The 22,728-nt window shown below is 51.3% G+C and overlaps 1 protein-coding gene across 2 annotated transcripts in view; it reads left to right on the top strand.

Annotated features, from left to right (window-relative positions):
- The first annotated feature begins 2,479 nt into the window (after positions 1-2,479).
- The window catches only part of NPEPPS (aminopeptidase puromycin sensitive), a 33,242-nt gene continuing 12,993 nt past the window's right edge, over positions 2,480-22,728 (top strand). For both annotated transcript variants that reach the window (XM_039704662.1, XM_039704661.1), the window contains exons 1-6: positions 2,480-2,668; positions 11,310-11,394; positions 18,545-18,622; positions 19,479-19,600; positions 20,348-20,455; positions 21,667-21,867. In XM_039704662.1, coding sequence (XP_039560596.1) covers positions 2,546-2,668; positions 11,310-11,394; positions 18,545-18,622; positions 19,479-19,600; positions 20,348-20,455; positions 21,667-21,867 — 717 coding nt within the window. In that variant the 5' untranslated portion in view covers positions 2,480-2,545. The remainder of the gene's footprint in view (positions 2,669-11,309; positions 11,395-18,544; positions 18,623-19,478; positions 19,601-20,347; positions 20,456-21,666; positions 21,868-22,728) is intronic.

The following is a 22,728-nucleotide window of genomic DNA, read 5'->3' as shown; positions in this document are numbered from 1 at the left end:
CTCCAGGCAGGGGCTGGGCCACGTTTGCCTCCATCCTTGTGCAACTCGTCCCAGGTGAGGCGGGAGGGGACGGGCAGAGCCGCACGCACACACGGAGAGGGGAAAACCCAGGGAAAAACGCCTCCCAACCCCCCGGGAGTGACCGCGGAGCAAGAGGCCCCCGAGCGGGGAGCGCTGCTGTCCCCGTGCTCCCGAATACCAGGGATTCCAGCCCTAAGCCGGCGGCCCGGACCTGCGGGGCAGGATTAGCCGGTGCCCTCCGGCCGCTCCCGCCCCGGCAGCCACGGCGAGAACTCCGGAGAGGAGAGAGAAGAAAAGAAAAGCCTCTCTCGGGAATTTCATTTTTTTCTTTCTTCCCCTTTTTAATTTTCCCCCCCTCCTTGTTTTTCCTAATTAGAAAGGAGCACTGACAGCGGTTGGTGGCTGCAGAGGCTCTGGGCTAATTACAGCTCCTGGCTTCCACCCCGTCCGTTTGTCCCCGGGCCCTCCGCAGTCTGGCGCTACAGGAGAACCCGGTTTGGTCGGGACACCAGAGGAGGCGGCTTCCCCCCGCCTTTCTCCGTGGAGCCTCGCTCATTCTCTCTTTCTTCCTTCTTTTTTTTTTTTTTTTTCCTTTTTCTCCCGGATTCTTGCTGACAGCAGCATCTGTCACCTCCCGGCACCTCCCGTGCGCAGCAGCACCGGCGGAAAGCGCCCGGAGCCCTTCGCCAAGCACAAGCCCCGTGCCCACCGAGACCCCCCCGGCGGGGCAGGAGGGCACCCGGTGACCCCGCGGCCATGCGGGATGGGGATTAGAGCTCGGAGGAGACAATCCCCTCCGCCTCCCTGCGCGGAGCCAGCAGCTCTGCTCCAGGAATAGTTTTATCCTGCCCCTGACCTTCCCGCGGCTCTGCCAGGGACAGTCACCCGCGGCCACCCGCGCTGCCAGCACCGCGGCAGGGCGGGAGGGGACGGGACTTCTGCCCTGGCACAGTCCCCAGCACGGCCGGGCACGGCTGGGCTTCTCCTGCCGCCGTGCCGCAGTGGCCTCGGGGTGTCCCCAGCGTGGCACGGCCGGGCTGGCTCCAACCCCGGCTGCAAACCCCGCACGGAGCCTGCTCGCCAAGCCCTGGGGTCCAGCCCTTCCCTGGCCGCAGGGCGGACGGGGCTTTCCGCCCAGCACCCCGCCAGGATTCCATGAAATCCTGAACCATTCCCTGGAGCAGCTCCCGGCGCCGATGTCCCCCCGCCCCGCAGCCTGTCCCCGTGTCCCCGTGTCCCCGTGCGAGCTGGCAGGACGGAGCAGGGCGGCAGCTGCCCGAACCCCCGCGCGGCTCCAGCTGTTCCCAGCTGTTTCCAGCTGTTCCCTTGTGTCCCTTTCCTTCCCCGGGGCTTGCAGCACAATGCGGCCCCGCGGCAGCCCCGGATGAACCCGGGCTCGGCAGCGCCGGCTTTTTGTAACCATGTGCTGGGAGCTGTCTGTACTTTCTCCCTGCCCCAGTTCGTGCCGCCGGCTCCTCCAGGTCTCAGCGAATCCCTGCTCCTCCCTGGGATCCCTGCTCCTCCCTGGGATCCCTGCTCCTCCCTGGGATCCCTGCTCCCTCCCTGGATCCCTGCTCCTCCCTGGGATCCCTGCTCCTCCCTGGGATCCGTGTTCCCTCCCTGGGATCCCTATTCCCTCCCTCAAACCCCTTCTCCCCTCTCGAACCCCTTCTCTCTAAGGAAGGAATAGTGAGAAGTAAACTGAAATGCAGAGAGCAAAGAGGGAACCCGGGTGTCCCAGTCTGGGGGCACCATTGCAGCTGTGCCCCCCAGTCTGGGTGCCCTGGCAGACCCAGGAGCGCCACCCCTGCACTGGGAGTGCTGGGAGCCCCACTGCCGGGGTGCCGTGCCGTGTCACCCCAAAACCAGAGCCCCCGGGGGCACCGTGCCATCCCCGCCCAGGGCAGCTGGCCTGAGAGCCCCGGGCAACGGGGAGCCAGCACCCGTCCGAACCGGGAGCCTCGCTGAATGGGCTGCACTGTGCCGGGCCCACGCGGACCGGGGTCACCGGGATCCCCGGTACCGGGATCCCCGTTCCCGGGGCTCAGCGGGATCCCCATTACCTGGCACACTGGGATTCCCCATTACAGACACACCGGGATCCCCGTTACCGGGATCCCCATTACCGGGCACACTGGGATCCCCATTACCGGGATCCCCGTTCCCGGGGCTCACTGTGATCCCCATTACCGGGATCCCCGTTACCGGGATCCCCGTTACCGGGGCTCACCAGGATTCCCGTTACCGGGGCTCACCGGGATCCCCGTTACCGGGATTCCCATTACCGGGATCCCCATTACCGGGGCTCACCGGGACTCCCATTACTGGGATCCCCGTTACCGGGGCTGCCCCGTTCCCGGGAAGGGGCGTGCCCCAGAAAAGGGGGCGTGCCCTCGCGGGGCGTGCCCTCGCGCAGGCGCACTGCCCCGCAGCGCTTACGCAACCCCTCTCGCCGCCTTCCCCCCCNCCCGCCGCCGCCGCCCCGCCGGGGGGGGCGCAGCCCCGCACCCCCCGCGCTCCCGCCATGCCGGAGAAGCGGCCGTTCGAGCGGCTGCCCGCCGACGTGTCCCCCCTCAACTATGGGCTCTGCCTCAAGCCGGACCTCATCGACTTCACCTTCGAGGGCAAGCTGGAGGCCGCCGTGCAGGTAGGGCCCCCCTTCTCGCTGCTCATCCTGCCCTTCCTCATCCTCCTCCTCCTGCCGCCCCGCCCCCGAGGGTCCCGCCAGCCCGCGCCCCCCGAGGGGCTCCCTCGGTGCCCCGGGGGACCCCTCGGTCCCCGCCTCACCCCCGGGGTGTCCCCCGCCCTCAGGGCCCCATCCCCGCTCAGGGCCCCTGCCCCCGCTGCCCCCGTTCCCCCGCTCCCCTCAGGGCCCGGCCGGGCAGGTGCAGGGCGGCCCCTCGGGGCTCCCCCGCCTCTGCCCCGTGTTTCCACTCGCGATGGACGGACGAGCCGGCTCCAAAGCCCCCCAGAGCCCTCCGGGACCCCCTAGACCCGGCCCGGCTCGGGGGCAGCCCCGCCCAGCCCCGCTGCGGCCCCCGCGGGTCCCCCCGGGCGGCTCCTGCCGGGGCCGGGCCGGGCTGCGGGATCAGCCCGGGACGAGCCCGGGGCGAGCCCGGCCGGGATCCCCGCGCCCCCGGCCCCTCGGGGACCCCCGTGCTGGCTCCGAGCGGGCCTGGGGATGGACGGGGGTTTTGCTGGAAAAGCCAAAGAAGCCGTGAAAGGAGAAGTCCCCCCGGTGTGGCTCTCGGGGAGGGTAGGCCTCGGTGGCACGGAGAGGCTGGGGAGGAGAGCCGGGGAAAAGGTTTGCGGAGCCGAAAGGCTGCGGGTTTTTTTTTTTTTTTCTGCAAGGAGAGAAAAATCCTCCTCGCCGTGCTCGTGCTTCAGAGCCGGAACCAGTTCTGTGAAATCCTTCAAGTCTCTCCCAGTCATTCTCATTGGCTGCTCTGCCAAGATTTCCCGAATTTGCTTTCACGTCTTTATTTATTTATTTATTTATTTCCTTACGATTTGAGATAGGTATAGAATTATAAAGGGATAACCGGTTTGGGGCTTTTTTTTTTTCTTTTTTTCCCTGAAAATTAGATGGTCACACGGAGAGCTTAAAAAAAAAATATTTGAGGGAGGTTTTAAGTCTTGAGATGTGAGCAGATCTGAGCCTTGCTGTGCTGAAGGGGCGGTTAAACCTGGTTTTAAACAGGTAATAAATGCAAGGAGGCAGTAAAACCTGCAGGATGTGAAGCACAGGTAGAGAAGGCAGCGAGTCCTTCCCTGGGGAAGGCCCAGGGCTGGGGATGATGGGGAGTCTTGTGACTTTGGGGACCTGCAGGAACCCAAGCAGACATGAGTAACTTTGTGTCATGTGACAGAAATATTGAAAACCTAAATCTCCTCGTGGGTTTGATCCTGGCTCAGGGGTTTGGTTCCAGCCTCGCGGCCTCTGCTGCCTTTTGGGGTATTTCAGTTTAAAAAGGGCCGGTTTGAGAAATTCCCTTTTTCCTCCCCTTTAATCCCAGCCCACTATTCCTGTCCTCACACCCCGGCCCTGTTACAGCTGTGGGGCTGTAAATGGGATCACTGAAATCATCCAGGTTAAAAATAACACTCGGGGGGAGGGGAGCAGTGGCTTTTTAAGTGGCTTTTGAAGGCACTGCTGAGGAGAGGAGCGCCGAGCAGCAGCCCTGGGAACTTCTCTGGGATGCAGGAATTGCCCGGGGGCTCCTCCTGGCAGGGCCGCCTGGTCTGCAGGATTCCTTCCTGGAGAGGTGTTTGAGTGTCCTGCTGTGTCCAGGGGGTTCCAGCTGGAGGTGTGGAATCCTGCACGTCCCCAGCAGCACCCAGGGAAAGGCAGTGACCCCACAGGGCTGTGAAAAACCCTTTCCCCATCCTGCAGAGCTGCTCTGGTGTTCCCACAGGAGAGAGGAGGGGACAAAGCACCCACGGACCCCAGAGGGCAAGGTTTTTGAAACAGATCTAAAGAATGTATCTTTATTTTGGATAACTTTTAACACCGTGAAGGCAGGAGGAGCCGCCTCCCCCTGCCTGGAAGTGGGCAGGGAAGTGGATCAGGGGTGAGTTCACCTGCCCCAGCAGGGCTGGGAGTCTGGAGAGGATTCCTGGGGCTGCCGAGTGCCCAAAGCACAGAAAAATCCCAGAAGATTAGAGAGGAGCTGTTCTGCACCTTGATGGGGAGAGGAACAACCAGCTCACCCACAGGATGCTCTCTGTGCAGGGCTTGATGAACAAAAATTAATAACTATCAGCACGTTCTTGTTCAGCTGGTCTAGAAAATAAGACTTTTGGGGTCAAATTACTTCAGTTAAGGACCTTTTCTACCTGAACCTGAGCTCAGCAGAGTTGTTCTGTTTCCAGCACACCCTGAGAGCTTTGGAGTTGCTGTAAACTCATTGAGGCAAAAGTGGGTTTGTGTTAAAACACAACATCTTTGATTTTTGGGTGGGGGAAATGCATGTGCTGCCTCCTCGTGAAGATGCAGTTTCTGGAACCCCAGTCAATAATAATTGCCAGCTCCTCTGCTCCATCCCAGCTGGACAATGGCAATGATCCACACCAGTGCTGCTTCCTGAGCACAGGCTGGCTCCTGGGGCTCTGACACCCAAAATAAAAACCCCAAAAAACCTGGAGGAAAGTTTCCAGAGCCTCCAAAGTGCTTTGTTTGCTTTGTTATTTGGCATCTTTAAGAGCAGAGTGGAATTAGTGCAGGCTGTGGTGTTTAGTCAAGGTATTACAAGGAAACACTTGATCATTCTTACTCACTCCAGTAATAGGATTTGCAGCCCTCTGTGGAGAATTTGGGCCTTTCAAACCCTAAAAAAAAGTCCCAGCCTTGGCTTTGGGGCAGGACACTTGTATTGGCTTTAGGACCTACAAATAACCTGCAGCACTTTGTGCCACTATAATAAATGTTGCCACTTGCATGGCAACTCCAGATAATCTTCAGGGGATAAAACCTCTGGTGATGCAAAAGATAAGAGGTGGCAGCAGATTCCAAAGCCTGCAAAGGGGAGTGGGGACCTGCTTGTGGTTTGTTCCCGTGTTCAGCTCAGGGAATTGTCCCCCCTGGGTAAAGGAATGAGCCTGAAATCCTGACAAGTTGCATTTCACAGCCCTTTTTGGAGCTGTGCTTCTGAAGGCTCTGCTAACCCAGCTATTTCAATTTTGACCGGTTAGTCCAGATTTTTAAATAATATAATTTGTGGCCACATGAATACTTTTGAAGTCCGTGCAGTTGTGTAACAATTACATAAACTGACAGTACATAATTCCCATTTATCACAGCTGAAAACCCCAAAAAATCCTTAAATGAACTGTTTCACAAGGAAGCCTGGTCCCAGCTGGGACAGAGCGTGGCTGTGGGAGAGCCAGAGCTGGAACAGAGTCTCCTGCTCACACTCCTGTGATTGTTCTGCCACTTCTGTCATCTCCCAGCATTTCAGCTTGATTTGTGGAGGGCGTGGGGATGCCTCTCCACGAGCACAATTAAGATTGTGGGGTGGAAATGGTTCATTTTCATTATTCCTCTGTTAGCTGGAGCTTTAATTACGCCAGCCTTGGCTCTCAGGGCCTGCTTATCAGCACAGGGCACTTGCATTACTCAGTGTCTGGGTCCAACTTTATTCTTTTCCACTTTTTTGGCTCTTGGGAGGGTTTGAACAAAGAAGGGATGTGTGGCCCTGGTGTTGTCCAGCAGCAGAAACAAAGCTGCCTCCAGTTTTAGGCTTTGACATTGAATTTTGGAATGCTGCAGAGGATCACCTGGAGGGGCAGGGCTGCCTCCCCACTTCCTGCTGTTTCCCTGCCCAGAAATTCCCTTCCTTGCAGTTGGTTCACTCCCCTGCCTGGAAACTGCACCGAGGTGTTCCTTGATTGTAGAACAACTTATCTGGGGAGAGTTTACAACCTGGCCTCTCTCAAATCCCTGCTGCTGCAGCATTTAATGCATCTCTGGCAGATTTAGCAATATTTAACTGCTTGTCTGCTGCTTTTTATAGGTTCATTATGCAATCTGTGCTGGCCTGAGGAATGTGTGGAGCTGGTTAAAGATTAATGGTGGCCCTCTGGGTGGGATCCTGGGGAAATGGAGCTCGCTGGGTGTAGTATCTGTGCTCCTGGGGAGTGGGGAGCTGGTCCAGGATAAATCCTCTGCTGCCCAGCGCTGGAATTTGCATTTGCAGCGCATGAAATGAAACCTGGAGTGCAGGGTTAGAGGGCCTGGCAGCACCTCAGGGCTCTCCTCGTGCCATCAGCTCAAAAATTGGGGTTTTTACCCTTCTCCCCACCCCATAATTCCCCAGACCGGGGTGCACTTGCAGCGGTCACCAAAGGCATTTACTCACCCCTGTGAACCTGGAGCTGCTTTGGAACCAAGGGAAGTTTTCCAGTGGGCCAATTAGTCCTGGCCTTGTTCATTTTACTCCTTGGCCACCGGAATTTGCTGGAGATGCAGGTTAATAAATCTCTTTGTTGCTCTCCTCATTGAAGGTTTGAATTCTTACAAAGGACACGCCCTGGAACACAAATCCAGAGCACATTTAGGTGTCTATTTTTAGAGAGAAAATCACTGAAAACACACGCAGTTGTTGTAGTGCTGCTTTTAGAAAAGGGCTCTGGAGCTGTGTGACAAGATTGGAATTATCTGCAATTAATTTTGGCTCCAGGAGATCCCTTTGGATGCACCTCAGCCTGTAGTTCAGGTAGGCTGGAGTTCAAATCCCTGTTCCTGATATCCTCAAAAATTGGGAAAATATTTTCCACCAAATCCTTTCCTGCTTTGACCACCAAAAGCTTTACAGCACCTTTAGGTTTTGTTTGGTAGAGATAAAAAATCAACATTTTTAACTCTTCTTCCATCAAATATGAAACTTTTTTTAAGGGGAGATTTCAGCTGTTTTCTCCTGCTGGATGAATTTTCCCTTCCCTGCTCGTGGTGCCCGAGTCTGACCTCAAAATAGTGTTTGAATTCTGGTTAATTCAGTATTCAATTTAATTCATCAAAAGCCAGGAGTTTACAAACCTGAACCATTCCTTCCTTCCAGATATTCCTCTTGGCCCACCTGATTTCTGGGCTGTGCAGAACTGCTCTTCTCTCAATTATTTAAATTAAATTAATTAATTTTCTTGCTGAAAAGTCTATTTCTGATTTATTTCTGATTTATTGCTGATATTCCAGAGCAAGGTGAAGCAGGGTGACAACCCCACATGTTGCTGACTGCTTCTACCTTGTGCAGAAATCTGCTTTTTTTGGCCTTTAATACATAAAAATCACTGAATTAACAGAATCTCTTCCTTCCAGAACATGGCATTTTGGAGGGATAAAAAGTCATTTTTGAAATGAATTCATTTTTGAGCTGTTCCTGGTCATCAGTGCCCCGTGCTGGGACAGGTTCTGCTCCTGTTTTGTTTTTGTTCTCAGGTGTGGCTGCACCTCAGGGAGGAGGCTCCTGCTGGAGCCTGGCTGGCAACAGCAAAAATTCATTTTCCCCTCGGAATTCAATTCCCAGAAGTCTCAGAAGGTGCTGAGCTCCACAGCCAGAATTTCTGCCTGTGCAGTGAATTTCACCCCTTTTTTGGGGAGAAATTTCCAGCCAGAATTTCTGCCTGGACAGTGAATTTCCCCCCTTTTTTTGGGGAGAAATTTCCAGCCAGAATTTCTGCCTGGACAGTGAATTTCACCCTTTATTTGGCAGGAGATCTACAAGCTGCCTGTACAGTGAATTTCCTCCTTTTTTTGGGGATAGCTTAAAAATGAACTTTTTTACCCTCCTGGCTCAATTTTAGATATTTTCTGCTATGCTGCCCTCTCATCAAACTGGCTTGATATTGGTAGGAAGTGAGGAAAAATATCTAAAAATAGATAATTGCCCGTTTAAGGAGCCTCTGGATTTTCTCTGCTTAAACCTAAACTTTTTTATTTTGCAGGCTCAGTGCTCCACTGAAAGTTGTGTCCTGGAAAAAGTTGTTTTTTAAAGATCAAGCCCATTGTTAAACTCACATTGTCTGCAATTTGGACAGCTCCGAATCCAGAGAGATTTGGATTTATAGATTGAATAAAGGTCTCCAGACACTTATAAAAAGCTTTTCTCATCCTGATTTTTCTGTTTTAGAAAAACCTTGACAAACCCCCCAAGCTCCAGTATTGTGGTAAAAACTGTTGAGCTTTGATTTTTGGGTTTGGGGGGAGCTTTGTAATTTTTCAGTTTTATGCACTCAGAATTTAAAAAAAAGTGGATTTCAGGTTGGAAATCTTTCCTGGAAAAATTAAATCTGCCCTGTGTCACCTGAGCTGTTAGACTTGCTCTCAGTGCTTTGCAAAAAAATTGTTTTCACAGTCAGGTTGGGTTTATTAATTAAAATGAATTTGATTTTAATTCCATCAAGAGGTGAAAACAGCTGTGCTGCACCTCTCGGTGTGACACCACTGCAGGGGAGCAGGAGGGGGAGAGGCACCAGCAGTCACTGCTCAGAAAGTGTACATACATGATATTTCTTTACCTAATATTTATCAATTAATTCCATAACTGGGGATGAGGCAGGGGTGTTTGTCAGGTCAGAGCTTCAGGAAGGAGCTCCTGCCTGGGCCGGGGTGTGTGGGGCTGCTCCTGCCTGCACCAGGTGCTGGCTCAGGGATGGACCATCCTGCACCTGTGAAACCCCAGATTTCAGTTCCCTGATCCTCCCTTCTCCGTGAAATGACTGAAATTTGGAATTTCTGTCCCAGCTGACCGAGGAACCATTCCTGGTTTATTCCCAGGCCCTGGTAGCACAGGCAGGACTGGGGGACCCCTGAGCCTCTTCCTGTGGCTTTACAAACCAAATAAAATAATAATTTGTGTGCTGCCTGTGAGGTGAGCTGGCCTGAGCACGCCCAGGGCTTGGAATGGTGGAGTTGGGGTTGGAAGGGGCCTCAAATCCCATCCAGTGCCACCCTGCCATGCCAGGGCACCTCTTCATGGGCAACTCCAGGGAGCCAGGGCAGCCACAGCTTCTCTGGGAAACCCATCCCAGGGAAGGATTCCCTCCTAATACCCCACCCAGCCCTGTCCTCTGGCACTTTAAACCCATTCCCCCTTTCCTGGCACTCTTGGAAATCCGTTCCATTTTCCTTCCTGCCTCCTTTCAGGAAGCCTAAGCTCAGGTCACCCCTGAACCTGCTCTTCTCCAGGCTGAACAATCCCACTTTTCCCACTTTTTCCCCAGCTTTTCCTCCCAGGAGAGCTCTCCCTCCCTCTGATCTCACCTCCTCTGCCCTCTCCTGGTCAGAGCCGGGCTGGAGGCAGCTCCAGCGGGTTCTGGTTCCCAGGTCAGAGCCGGGCTCAGTGCCACCCTGCCATGCCAGGGCACCTCTTCATGGGCAATTCCAGGGAGCCAGGGCAGCCACAGCTTCTCTGGGAAACCCATCCCAGGGAAGGATTCCCTCCTAATACCCCACCCAGCCCTGTCCTCTGGCAGTTTAAACCCATTCCCCCTTTTCCTGGCACTCTTGGAAATCCGTTCCATTTTCCTTCCTGCCTCCTTTCAGGAAGCCTAAGCTCAGGTCACCCCTGAACCTGCTCTTCTCCAGGCTGAACAATCCCACTTTTCCCACTTTTTCCCAGCTTTTCCTCCCAGGAGAGCTGCTCCCTCCCTCTGATCACCTCCTCTGCCCTCTCCAGGTCAGAGCCGGGCTGGAGGCAGCTCCAGCGGGTTCTGGTTCCCAGCTCAGAGCCGGGCTGGAGGCAGCTCCAGTGGGTTCCTGGTTCCCAGGTCAGACCCCGGGCTGGAGGCAGCTCCAGCGGGTTCTGGTTCCCAGGTCAGAGCCGGGCTGGAGGCAGCTCCAGCGGGTTCCCAGGTCAGAGCCGGGCTGGAGGCAGCTCCAGCGGGTTCCCAGGTCAGACACGGGCACCTGGAATGATGGCTGCAGCTGTCCACAGGGCATCTTAAGGTTACAATAATGGGGGAAAACAAAAAAGGGATGGAGTTTCTGAGGCTTGAACGAGCTGATCCTGGGGTAGGAAGCAGTTTCTTTGTGCCTGTGTTAAATCTGGTTGGTTGTTACAGAAATTTTGACTCCTTTATTTAAGGAACTGCTGGTGCCTCCTGCTAGAAATCCTATCCCGGACAAGCTGGATTCCCAGCTTGATCCAGCCTGATCATTCTGGTGGTTCCAGCCATAAATGTCTGAATAAGTCCCTGGTTTAACTCCCAAATATTTTAGCCCTTTGTAATTAATTTTTATTTAATTTGAATTCCTCTGTATTCAGGCTCTCGCATTCAAACAGAGAACTGGCACAGCCCCACGGTTTATTCCTACGCTGGGAGCTGGCACTTGGTAAATAAAGCAAAGTGTGAGGAGCCAAGAGCTGGCAGAAGGGAAGCTCCCAGGAACGGGGAAGGAGAATCTCCTGGCAGATGTTTTTGAGCTGAGGAGTTCTGACAGCCTGCAGCACGCACAGAGGTTGTGTTGGTGATATCTCCAAAGGAGGTTTTCACTCTGGTCCCCCTTAGGCCATCCCCAAAGGAGGCTGATGGGCTCAGGATCTGTTTTTGTTTGGTTTGGAGTCCCAGGCCTGCACAAGGGCCCCATTGTGAAGTTTTCAGCCCTGTTTTTTACCCAGCATTAAATAATTCCCAGTGGAGATGAGTGGCTGAGCACAGCTCGTGCTCTGCAATATCTCCTTCACCATCCCAAACATGCAGCTCTCCTTCAAACAGCTGGAGATGCTTTTTAAAGATGGATGAGAGGTGGGAATTCCCATTTCCTCCTGGCGCTGATGGAGTTTCTGTTGCAGGTGAAAAATGCAACCAACCAAATCGTGATGAACTGCGCCGACATCGACATCATCACCGCGTCCTACGCCCCGGAGGGAGACGAAGGTAGGAGCCCTGCTCGCTCCATTTCTGCCCAGCAGCTCTGGTAACCAGGTGATGTCATGGTTGGATAAGCTCAGCCTCGCCTCTGGAAGCACAGAATTCCTTATCTTGGCTCCACGGCTCTCGTGGCTGCCGGTGGGGTTACGGTAAAAGATTCCTTCCGTTTTGTTACGTTGGAGTAACTCTTTTATTTCTGTTGTGGTGAAGAATTCCTTCAGCTGTGGTATGGTAAAAATTCCTTCCTTTCTGTTATGGTGAAGAATTCCTTCAGCTGTGGTATGGTAAAAAATTCCTTCATTTGCGTAATGGTAAGAATTCCTTCCTTTCTGTTATGGTGAAGGAATTCCTTCATTGTAAAGAATTCCTTCAATCTCTTCCCCCTCTCCTGAGGATGCTGGGCTGCTTTGATATTATTTTTATATCCTGATATCATGTAAGCTTCTGAGAACTTTTGTACCTATGGATTTGGGAATATTGACAAAATCCCTGACAGGGAATGCATCAATAACAGCCTACAGTAGGAAATAGTCCCAGGAAGGGATTTGGAAAGCACAGAAAACACTTAATTGGGATCTAGCAGGGTTTTCTGAGTGTTGGACAGCATGGAAAAATGTGATTGTGAGGGGGAGACCAGGGTGGGATCCAGCTCAGGGAAAGGCTGGCAGTTCCTGGATAGATTTGTAACTCTCAGCTGCAGCCCCTGACTTCCCCAGTTCTGTTTAGGGGGGATTAGCAAACACAAAAAGGGCTTTGGCAGCTGAAGTGAGAATGGAGGAGGTGTGCAGAGCAAGCTGCAGGGTCTCACCGTGGGCACAGCCTTCCTGGGGCTCTCAGGGAGCTCTGCCCTTGGGGCAGCTGCTCCTGGAACCCTTCCGAGAGCAGGAAAAGCTGCAGGGCTCCCCTCTCCCCCAGGGAAATGCCCCTTGCCCTGAGGAAAGTGCCACAAAACACTTGGTTAGGGATTAGTGGGGTGCTCTGGGTGATGGATGGGAGGAAGTGTTCTTTGGGTAGATCTAAACTTGTTTTTTTGTGCAGCAGCTGGGCAGAGGTGAGGAAAGGGCTGGATAAAGGGAAGGAAAGTGTTTGGAGACCTGAAGAAGAAGAGGAATGTGAATTTCTGGAATGGGTTTTGTGGGGATGATTCCAGCTCTGTTATCCCATGGATTGGACAGGGAAGAGCCAGGGCTGGCAGCACCCAGGGGCAGTGGGAGGTGTCCCAGCCATGGCAGGGGGGGCACCGGGTGGGATTTGAGCTCCCTTCCCACCCAACCATTCCGTGATGCCACTCTCCAGCTCCTTGTGGCATTGCTCTGCTTTCACAGATGGATAAATGGGCTCGGGAGGGGATCTGGGGAAGAAATCCCTCCCTGGGAGGGAGCTCAGAGCCTGGCACAGGTGCCCGGAGCAGTGCCCGGGGGTCCCTGGCAGTGCCCGGGGTCCCTGGCAGTGCCCGGGGGTCCCTGGCAGTGCCCCCGGGGTCCCTGGCAGTGCCCCAGGGTCCCTGGCAGTGCCCCCGGTCCCTGGCAGTGCCCGGGGCAGGGCCTGGAGCCCCTGGCACAGGACAGTGTCCCTGCCCTGGCAGGGTGGCACTGGAGGGGTTTAAGGTCCCTCCCACCCCCAAGGCTCTGAGTCCCAGGGTCCCCACCCAGCTCTGCATTTCTCAGGTCGGGTTTTGGGTTCGGTTCTGAGGGGTTTCCCCCCAGGGCGTGGGGAAGGAGCTGGGAGGATCCTGGGCTGTGTGGAACAGCAGCTCTGCTCAGCCAGGGAAATGTCCCCAGTGCTCCGGTGTCCCCTGGCACCTCGGGCTGTCCCTTGGAGCCCCTGGCACAGGACAGTGTCCCTGCCCTGGCAGGGTGGCACTGGAGGGGTTTAAGGTCCCTCCCACCCCCAAGGCTCTGAGTCCCAGGGTCCCCACCCAGCTCTGCATAGGTCGGGTTTGGTTTTGGGTTCGGTTCTGAGGGGTTTCCCCCCAGGGCGTGGGGAAGGAGCTGGGAGGATCCTGGGCTGTGTGGAACCGCAGAGCTCAGCTCAGCCAGGGAAATGTCCCCAGTGCTCCGGTGTCCCCTGGCACCTCGGGCTGTCCCTGCCCCTGCAGCATTTACTAATTAGGAGAAATAACTCATGAAGGGCTATTTCTCCTCCTGAGTAACGAGGAGATAACGAGCAGTGGTAAGGGCAGAGGGACAGGAATTGCAGAGTTTGTCACTGAGAAAATGGAAATAAAGGGGAAAAGCAGCCAGGAATTCCAGAATTTGTCATGGAAAATTAAAATTAATTATATTAAAATGAATAAAATGGAAAGAATAAAATGAAAATACTAAAGTTAATAAGATTAGAATGAATAAAATGAAAATTAAAACATGAAAATAGAATGAAAGGAATAAAATGAAAATTAATCAAATGAAAATCATTAAAATAAATATAATTCAAATTTATAATTAAAGTTACTATTAAAATAGCTTAAAATTAAAAGTATTTAGAAATTTTAAAATAAAATTTAAAAAAATAACAAAAAAAAAAAGAATTACCATTGTCACACCCAGGCTCCACGGGGTTAAAAACAGATCTGAGGGATTTGGGAACGTGCCAAGGAGCAGAATGGCTTTGGAAGGAAACTTGCCTGGAATTGGCACCTGTTGGTACACTGTGCTCAGCTTGGGGATGGGAACTGTATAACTGCTCCCCAAAAACGAGCCCTGCAAACATCAGGTCCTGGGAGTTCCCTCCTGGAGCTGTGGGGAAGTCAATGGTGCTTATAAAAACTGCCACCCTTCCTTCTGTAGGGAGGAGTTTCTCACCCTCGCTAAAAGTCAAAAACAATTGGGAATTTCTCTCCTTTCCCAGCCTGAAAAGCAGCTGTGGGACAGATTTGATTTAGCAGAGCCCAGTTCCCTGGTGAAGGAGCTGGTCTGGTGCCTTTTGTGCAGAATGATTTGGGTTTGCCCCAGTCCTTGTCAGTGCCCTGCCCTGCAGGTTTTGGCTGCAGCCCCTGGCGCTGAGGGACCCCGCAGGGGCAGGACTTTGGAATCTCATGCAGATCTGCAGGGAAATCAGATTCTTGCCCAATGTTTGACAGGAAGCCGAGGGAGGATCCCCACAGCGTTAAAGTCAGAGTGAGGAATTTTTGCTGAGTAACAACGGAGCAGCAGGAACTGAGCAACAACAGCAGCAGAGATCGAGCGCTGGGGAGCAGAAATTCCTCAGCTCCATCCCAAAACTCGGCCTGCTCTGTGCCAGCAGTGCTGTAATGGAACAAAGCTGCTCCCAACCAGAGTTTTCCATGCCTGGATTCCAACTGGCTGGGGATTTTCATATTTTATTTTCTCCCCAGAGCTGGTTTTGGGGTTTTTTTAACATTTCCAGTGGAATTTTATCACTGAGGTGTGCACGTGTCCAGATGGATGCCTTGGCTCAGGAAGAGCAAGGATGAGCTGGAGTTTCAAAAAAATGTCAATTTTTGGAAGGGATTGAGTTTCATCCTGGGGGATGTGAAGGAGTTTGGAGCTTCCTGTGAATCCTCTCTCAGCTGGGAAATCGTGGTGGAATTGGGGAGTTTGCCTGGAATCTCCCCAGATCCTGGGGCATCCAAAGGAGTTTCTGAGCCCCAGGGATTCCCCTGGGAATCCCAGCAGCTCTGGGGCAGTTTGTGCAGCAGGAGCAGTGGAGGGAGATTTGGGTTGTGCTCAAACCTGAGGAGGTTTTTGAGGGCAGAATTCATGATTTTGGTCTTTTCCTTCTCAGTGTGATGGGGATGGGCTTGGATGTTACACCGGAGATTTGGGTGGTGGTTAAAATAAGAAACAAACAAAAAAACCCAAAAACCAAAATAAATCATTAAAAAACCCAAACCAAATCAACCAAAAAACCCAACCCAACCAACTAAAAAAATTAAACCTAAACCTTAATTACTTCTCCACACCACAGAAGGGCTCCTTGAAAAATTTCATCTTGAAAAAATTCCATTTTGGAGATCCCTGGGTTTGCTCTCAGCTCTGCCTGGGGTCAGGCCCTGCTGGGAGGCAGCTCTGGGGGTGCAGCAGCACTTGGGGCTGTCCATGGCTGGGTCCCTGTGCAGGAAATGGGATTTATTCCAAATGCTGCTGGAGCATTGAGGTGCTCCCACTTCAGCTCCTCAGACCTGTAGAGTCCCTCTCTGTTTTGTGTATTTTCTGATTTAAGTGGTAACACATCTTGCTCCGAGGTGCTTCCTGCCTTTATTTTCATTTTCTCATGTCTTATTTTCTTTGTCTCCATGACAAAAAAATTTAAAAATCCCTTTTTTTTCCTCCAATTCCACAGAGCCAGCAGCAGCTTTTCCTTTTCCCAGCCTGGCTGTGCTGTAATGTGCAAGTGATTAACTTGCAACCTTGCAGTGCCAAACTCTGCAGAGCTGGGCTGTTCTCTCCAGGAGCTTTGTGCTCAGAGCTCAGCCAGCCTCTGCTGCACTCCCAGCTCTGCTAGGAGCAGCTCCCTTGACTCCAGCACAAAGTATTGTCCAGTGTTTTCCGTGGTTCTGGTGCTCTGGATTAAGTTATTGGCATTGAATAAGGAGTTTAAACAAAAAAAAACCAACCCAAAAACAAAAACAACAACAAAAAACAAACAAAAAAACCCCCAAAAAAACAAAAAAACCCCCAAAAACAGAAAAAGCCCCAAAAATCCCAACACATACCACCAAAAAAACCCAACCCAAAAACACCCCCAAAAAAAGAAAACAAAACAGTGAAAATGTGATTTGGAATCCTTGGTTCTTGTCCTGTTGCTTTGGGTTTGATGTGTAAGGAGCTGCTGGGAGATCTGGAAAGCCCTGGAGGTTTCAGTGTTTCATCTTCCAGCCTCGGTGATGTTCACCTCTTTTTTTTCTCGGGACAAGTTAAAACTTCCAAAGCAGCAGAAATCCCACAAATTCAAACCCAAACAGAGAAGCTCCAAGTGAGAGAGGAGGAGGAAACTCAACATCCATTGTCAGCCTTTGGCAGAAGCTCCACATGTGCCTGTGTATTGCTGAGGGTACAGATCAGATCACTGTCTTTAGAAGTGTAAAAAAATATATATGTATATATGTTTATCTTGTAGCTTTGCCATGGTGGTGTTTGAAAATCCACCCAAAAACTCCCCCAGAATGCAGGTGGGGAGTGTTGCTGCATCCCTGGGCTGGTCAGGGACCCTCTGAGCACGGTCCAGCTGCAGGGTTCCTCAACTGATCAATTGCTATTGATTTATTTATTGATAACTCAGTAAATCCCCAGCAGGTGTCTGGCCCCTCTCTGGCCAGGGTGGCCCTCACTGCTCTGATGGACTCTGGAAATGATCAGGATCAAAACCAGCAGCCAGCTCCTCTCTGCTGGACCCCGATCCAGCAGCACTGTTCTCCTTCCAATCTTCTCCTGCCTCATTTTCTGCCTCAGTATCCCCAGTTTTAAGAAGAAAAACTCAAACTTTTATTTTATTTTTGCTTGCCTGATATTTGCTGGCAGCTGGGTGTCCTTGGATGAATTCTTCTTCAATGCTCAACTCAGCTGATTTTTAAAATCTTGGAACTCCTGAGCACGGATCAGGAGAGCCTAGAATTGAGCCTAGAATTGAGCCTACAGTTGAGCCTACAATTGAGCCTACAATTGATCCTGTCGAGATTTTTTTATCATTTATCCCTGCCCTGTGTTTTGCTGTGCTGTTGGAGCCTTTCAGTGCTGTGCACCCCAGCACGGTGGCTAGCTCAGATTAAAGCTCTGTGAAAGCTGTACCTGAACCTCATCATGCCTGCAGCTCTGCCCTGGGCAGAGCTTGGACTGACCTGGGCCTGAGGCTGCAGTCCCAGCTCCGGAGCAAACAGCCCTGCAGGTTCTGCACAGCACAAAGCCATCTCCCATAAGGCCCAGCACAAGGCCCAGCACAAAGCCCAGCACAAGGCCCAGCACAAGGCACAGCACAAAGCCCAGCACAAAGCCCAGCACAAAGCCATCTCCCACCTCCCTGTGTCACCTGCAGCCTGCTGGGGCTGAAACCCAACCCTGCCCAGACACCTGAGCAGGAAAACGAGTCCTTTTGTGACTAAAACTGTCATGTCAGCCTGGCCCTTGTCCTTGCAGGCCTTGGCTGAGTGGCAGGGTGTGTTGGGCTGGAAGGTGCCTGGCTGTGTCCGGGCTTGCCGGCTTTGGCAGCTCAAGGTGCTGCTTTGGAGCAGATTTCAAGTTCTGCAATGGGAATTCCTTACAGCTTGCTGCTGTGGCTGAGCGTGGAGGGAGCAGAACTTGCAGAGTGAGGCTCTGGGGGGTTATTCCAGATGTTTTTGGGCTGCAGGAGAACAGATCCACGTCCCCTTGGAGGATGTGATGGATTAGGAAGGGAGAAGAGCACCAGGTGCTCCAGGACAGTTTCATCCCCGTGCACGTTCCCAGCCTGGCCTCGTCGTTTGGGTTTTTTCATCCACAAATAGTTCCTGTGCTGTGTAAACACCAAATTACCTCATTTTTGGGTGCCTTTGGCATGCTCTCCCTGAGCAGGGCAGGAACCCCAAAGTAGGGCCCTGCTTCTGAAGGCATGTCTGAAATAAAATCAACATTTATTTTGTGCTTAAATCCAAGCAAACCCCCCCATTGCTGTGGAGATTAATGGGATTTTCAGAGTGAGAGCCACCAATTAGGTAAATAAATCCCAAGCATCCTGTTTGGGATAATTAATAGGAATCCTGCTGCACTGATTGGAGCCTTTAACAGCAAGGGGGAAGTTTGGGGCTGTATTTCACCATTCCTGGGGCACAAATCCCATTTCTCCTGCAGGATTTCCAGCAGAGTTTCTCTCCTGGGAGGTTTCCCTGCCTTGGAATTCCCACTAGGACATTCCTGGGGCACAGATGCCATTTTTCCTGCAGGTCTGGGGTTTTTCAGCACAGTTTCACTGCTGGAATTCCCACCACGACATTCCCAGCACACACAAATCCCAATTTTCCTGCGGGTTTGGGGTTTTTCAGCACAGTTTCACTGCTGGCATTCCCACCACGAGGGGAATTCCTGTTCCTGTAGCTCCTCACAGGGAATCTCTCAGAGTGAATTCAGAGCTGTCAGCTCAGCTGCTCGGGGTGAATTGGCAGAGTTTGGAGCCCAAACCCCTTTCCAGGATGGTTCTGATCCCAGTGCTGCTTTTCCCTTTCCAGAGGTTCATGCCACAGGGTTCAACTACCAAAATGAGGATGAAAAGGTCACTCTGTCCTTCCCCAGCACCCTGCAGAAAGGTAAGAGCCCTCCCTCCCTCCCTGCTGGGGCTTTGCAGTTCCTGCCCTGGGATTGCCCACTCTGCTGTGGAGCCTCTGGAACTGCAGATTGTGGCTGATTTGTGCTGAGATTTGCCTGCAGCCCCCTGAGCAGTGGTGATTTCCCTGCTGCTGGGAGGCAGCAGCAGCTCCTGCCTCTCCTGGGCACGGGGATTTGGGATTAGCACAGGATCTTCCTCCCTGCCCACCTCGGGGTTTTCTGAAGCTGCTCCAGCTCTGAGGAGCCCCTTGGTTGTCAGGACTCAGCTCCTCACTTTGGATAAAGCTTCATTTCACCTGGAAATTGATTTTTTTTTATAATTTCATCTGGATAAGCACTAATAAGAGGCTTGTGATGGTGATGAAGCTGGAGTGTTTGCTCCTGTGGGATCCTGGCCAGCTCAGGTTTCCCTTTTTCGCACTGAGGCACCGAGGGCAGATCTGGATTTTATTTTCTTTAAAATAATTTTATCTGGATAAACACCACGAAGAGATTGTGGGATGATGATGATGATGGTGATGGTGATGAAGCTGGAGTGGTTGATGCTGTGGGATCCTGGCCAGCTCAGGTTTCCCTTTCTGCACAGGATTAATCCTGAGCCTGACTCAGGGCCTGCAGCTCCATCTTGCCTTTGACATTCCATCACTAATTTGCCACAATTCCTTCAGTCCCGGAGTTTTGCAAACTTTGCCCCAGATTTCATTGGAAAATGAACCTTCCAAGGCCCTGTTTAGAACAGCCCCAAACCCCAGTTCCAGGTTTGTTGTACCTGGGACAGCCCAGCCCAGGCAGCGCTTGTGGCACCCGCGGTGCCAGGCTGTGTGTGTTGTGTTGCAGGCACAGGGACACTAAAGATTGACTTTGTGGGGGAGCTGAACGACAAAATGAAAGGATTTTACAGGAGTAAGTACAGCACGCCCAGCGGGGACACGCGCTACGCCGCCGTCACGCAGTTCGAGGTAAGCCCTGCTTGCATCTGCACTTCCAGTCTGAGTTTTGGTTTTCATTTTTGTTTGGCTTTAGCTAGATTTTTACTTGAATTTTATTGTATTTTTATTTTATTTTTCATTTTAATTTAAACTTTTTAATTCATTTTAATTTTTTAAATTTTATTTTACATTTTTATTCTAAGTTCATTTAAAATTCATTTAATTTTTTTCCTTTTCCATTTCCATTTCCATTTCATTTTCATTTTCATTTTCATTTTTATTTTCATTTCTAACCAGGATTTATGCTCGATTTCCATTTCCATTTCCATTTCATTTTCATTTTTATTTTCCTTTCTAACCAGGATTTATGCTCATAACAGCAAACACACATTTTCTCACCTTCATCCATCCCCTCTGGATGAACAGCAAAACTTCACATTATTTTGGACTCCTTGTCCCCCTTGCGAAGAGCTCAGGGCTGGGCTGGTGCTCCCCAGGGCTCTCTCCCGTTTTTGGGGTTCTTTTGGACAATTTGTGGTGGTTTGTGCTGCCTGGGTGCCCTCAGTGCTGCCACTCCTGCCATGACTCTGCTGAATTCGGACAAATCTTTATTTAAAATCAGGAGTGAAAGAAGAATGAAAATCTAATTCAGAGGTCAGGAGTGCAGTGGGGAAACCAAGCCACGGTTCTCCCTCTTTTTGCTGGACATAAATTGAATTTCTGTGGTGTTTTGCCGCGATCTGCTGTGATTGATTTGTTCAATTCTCCTCATTCCAGGCCACTGATGCTCGCAGAGCTTTCCCTTGCTGGGACGAGCCTGCAATTAAAGCAACGTTTGATATTTCTTTGGTGGTTCCCAAAGACAGAGTAGCTTTGTCAAATATGGTAAGTTTTGAAATATTTTAGTTACATATGCTGTTGATAATGAATAATTTGCCTTGATAACAGCCAGGAATAAAATCTGCCATAAATGGGGAAACACCAAATTTGATGTCAGGACAAACCTGGTGGTTTTAAAAAAATAAAATTAATTTTCTGTGCTGCTCAATGAAGAGGGACTGGGGAAAAATCCTTTGTGAGTTTTCTTCTCTGGGTTTCTGTCCAGAGCTGGGATAAAATGTGGAAGCAGAATAAACACAAACAAACACAAATGAGCATTTTTAATTTGCTGCCTGCACGTGCTTTTAGGTGATGTTACTGGAGAAGAATTGGTTTAAAAATAGGCTTTATTTATTTATAAATAAATTATAAATAAATAAATTATAAATAAATTTATTTATGAATTAATAAAGCCTGGCCTGGCCCTGCCACAAAGGTTTTGTGTCTGGGTTTAGGGGGTGCCTTGCTGGGATGGGATTGATGCTCTTTAGTTCCTAATGGGAGATAGCAGAAATAGAAACAAAAAGTTATTGTCATATCAATAATATGCTAATATTATCAGTAGAAATATAATAGGGACATTATATATAATTATAATATTTGTGTAGATTATATGAATTATATATTATATATAATAATTATATTCAACATGGTTATGGTAATATTTATAATTGCATTATAGCTACATTATAATTAATATTAATCTTAACGTTAGTTATTAATATTTTGTGATTATAAAACCACACCTCCAGCTGGGATGGGGCACTTCAGCCACGTGAGAACTCCTTGAAAACCCCAAATCCCTTGAATTTTAACCACAAGGAGGGAGTGGTTTCTCCAGCGTGTTGGAAATTCCCACTCTGGAGCAGGCACGATGCACCCGAGGGGTTTTACCCCAAACAATTCCCGTCCTGCAGCTGAAGGTTGCTCATCATGGTGATTTAGGGGTTATTTTGGAGCAGCTCCCTGAATGCTGTGAGATTTAACTCGTTTAGTGAGGACAAAGACATCAAAGCAGGAGTGAGATCCGTCAAGAAATCCCATTTAGAAATCCCACTTTTGGGGGTCCCTCTCTTATCTCCAGGCCTCTCTTTCCAAAACCCTTTGTGTCGTAAAACACCCAACCCTCAGGTGAAAACAATGCACACGCTGAGCCCCAAAGCCCACTCCTGCCCCGTCCCACCCCGATTTCCCGCGGTGCGGTGTGTGTCTGGCAGAACGTGCTGGAGCGGCGGCCGTACCCCGACGACGAGAGCCTGGTGGAGGTGAAGTTCGCGCGCTCGCCCGTCATGTCCACGTACCTGGTGGCCTTCGTGGTGGGCGAGTACGACTTCGTGGAGGCGCGCTCGCAGGACGGCGTGCTGGTGCGCGTCTACACGCCCGTGGGCAAGGCCGAGCAGGGCAAGTTCGCCCTGGAGGTGAGCCTGGGACGGGTCTGGGGGCTTTGGGGTCTGCTCACCCACTGAAATCAGTGAGTTTTGGGGGTTTTTGTGGTTCTTTTGGAGTTTTTGGTGGGTTGTGGACGTACGCGGGTCCTGGTGCGCATCTACACGCCCGTGGGCAAGGCCGAGCGGGGCAAGTTCACCCTGGAGGTAAATCTGGAGCAGGTCTGGGGTCTGGTCACCCACTGAAATCAGTGAGTTTTGGGGGTTTTTGGGGTTCTTTTGGAGTTTTTGGTGGGTTGTGTGCGTACGCGGGTCCTGGTGCGCGTCTACACGCCCGTGGGCAAGGCCGAGCAGGGCAAGTTCGCCCTGGAGGTAAATCTGGAGCAGGTCTGGGGTCTGGTCACCCACTGAAATCAGTGAGTTTTGGGGTTTTTTGAGGTTTTGATGGGGTTTTGGTGGGCTCTAGACGTACACGGGGTTCTGGTGCACAACTACACGCCCGTGGGCGAGGCCGAGCAGGGCAAGTTCGCCCTGGAGGTAAATCTGGAGCAGGCTGGGGTCTGGTCACCCACTGAAATCAGCGGGTTTTGGGGTTTTTTCTGGTTTTTCGAGTCTTTTTGTTTTGGTTTTTGTTTTTTTTTTTGCCAAGCAGGGCAAGTTTACCCCAGAGGTAAATCCAAGTCAAGCTTGGGGGGTTTGGGGTCTGGTCATTCACTGAAATCTGGGAGTTCTGGGTTTTTTTCCTAGTTTCAGTTATAAATTCTTAGTTTCATTTATAATTTTCTAATTTCAACCATAATTTCTTCGTTTCAGTCGTAATTCCTTAGTTTCAATCCTAATTTCTTAATTGCAGTCACAGTTTCATTGTTTCAGTCAGAATTTCCTAGTTTCAAC

The sequence above is a fragment of the Passer montanus genome, unplaced genomic scaffold (genome assembly GCF_014805655.1).
Source record: "Passer montanus isolate IOZ18808 unplaced genomic scaffold, ASM1480565v1 scaffold179, whole genome shotgun sequence".
Lineage (NCBI taxonomy): Eukaryota > Metazoa > Chordata > Aves > Passeriformes > Passeridae > Passer > Passer montanus.
This window is presented reverse-complemented; position numbering and strand designations above follow the sequence as displayed.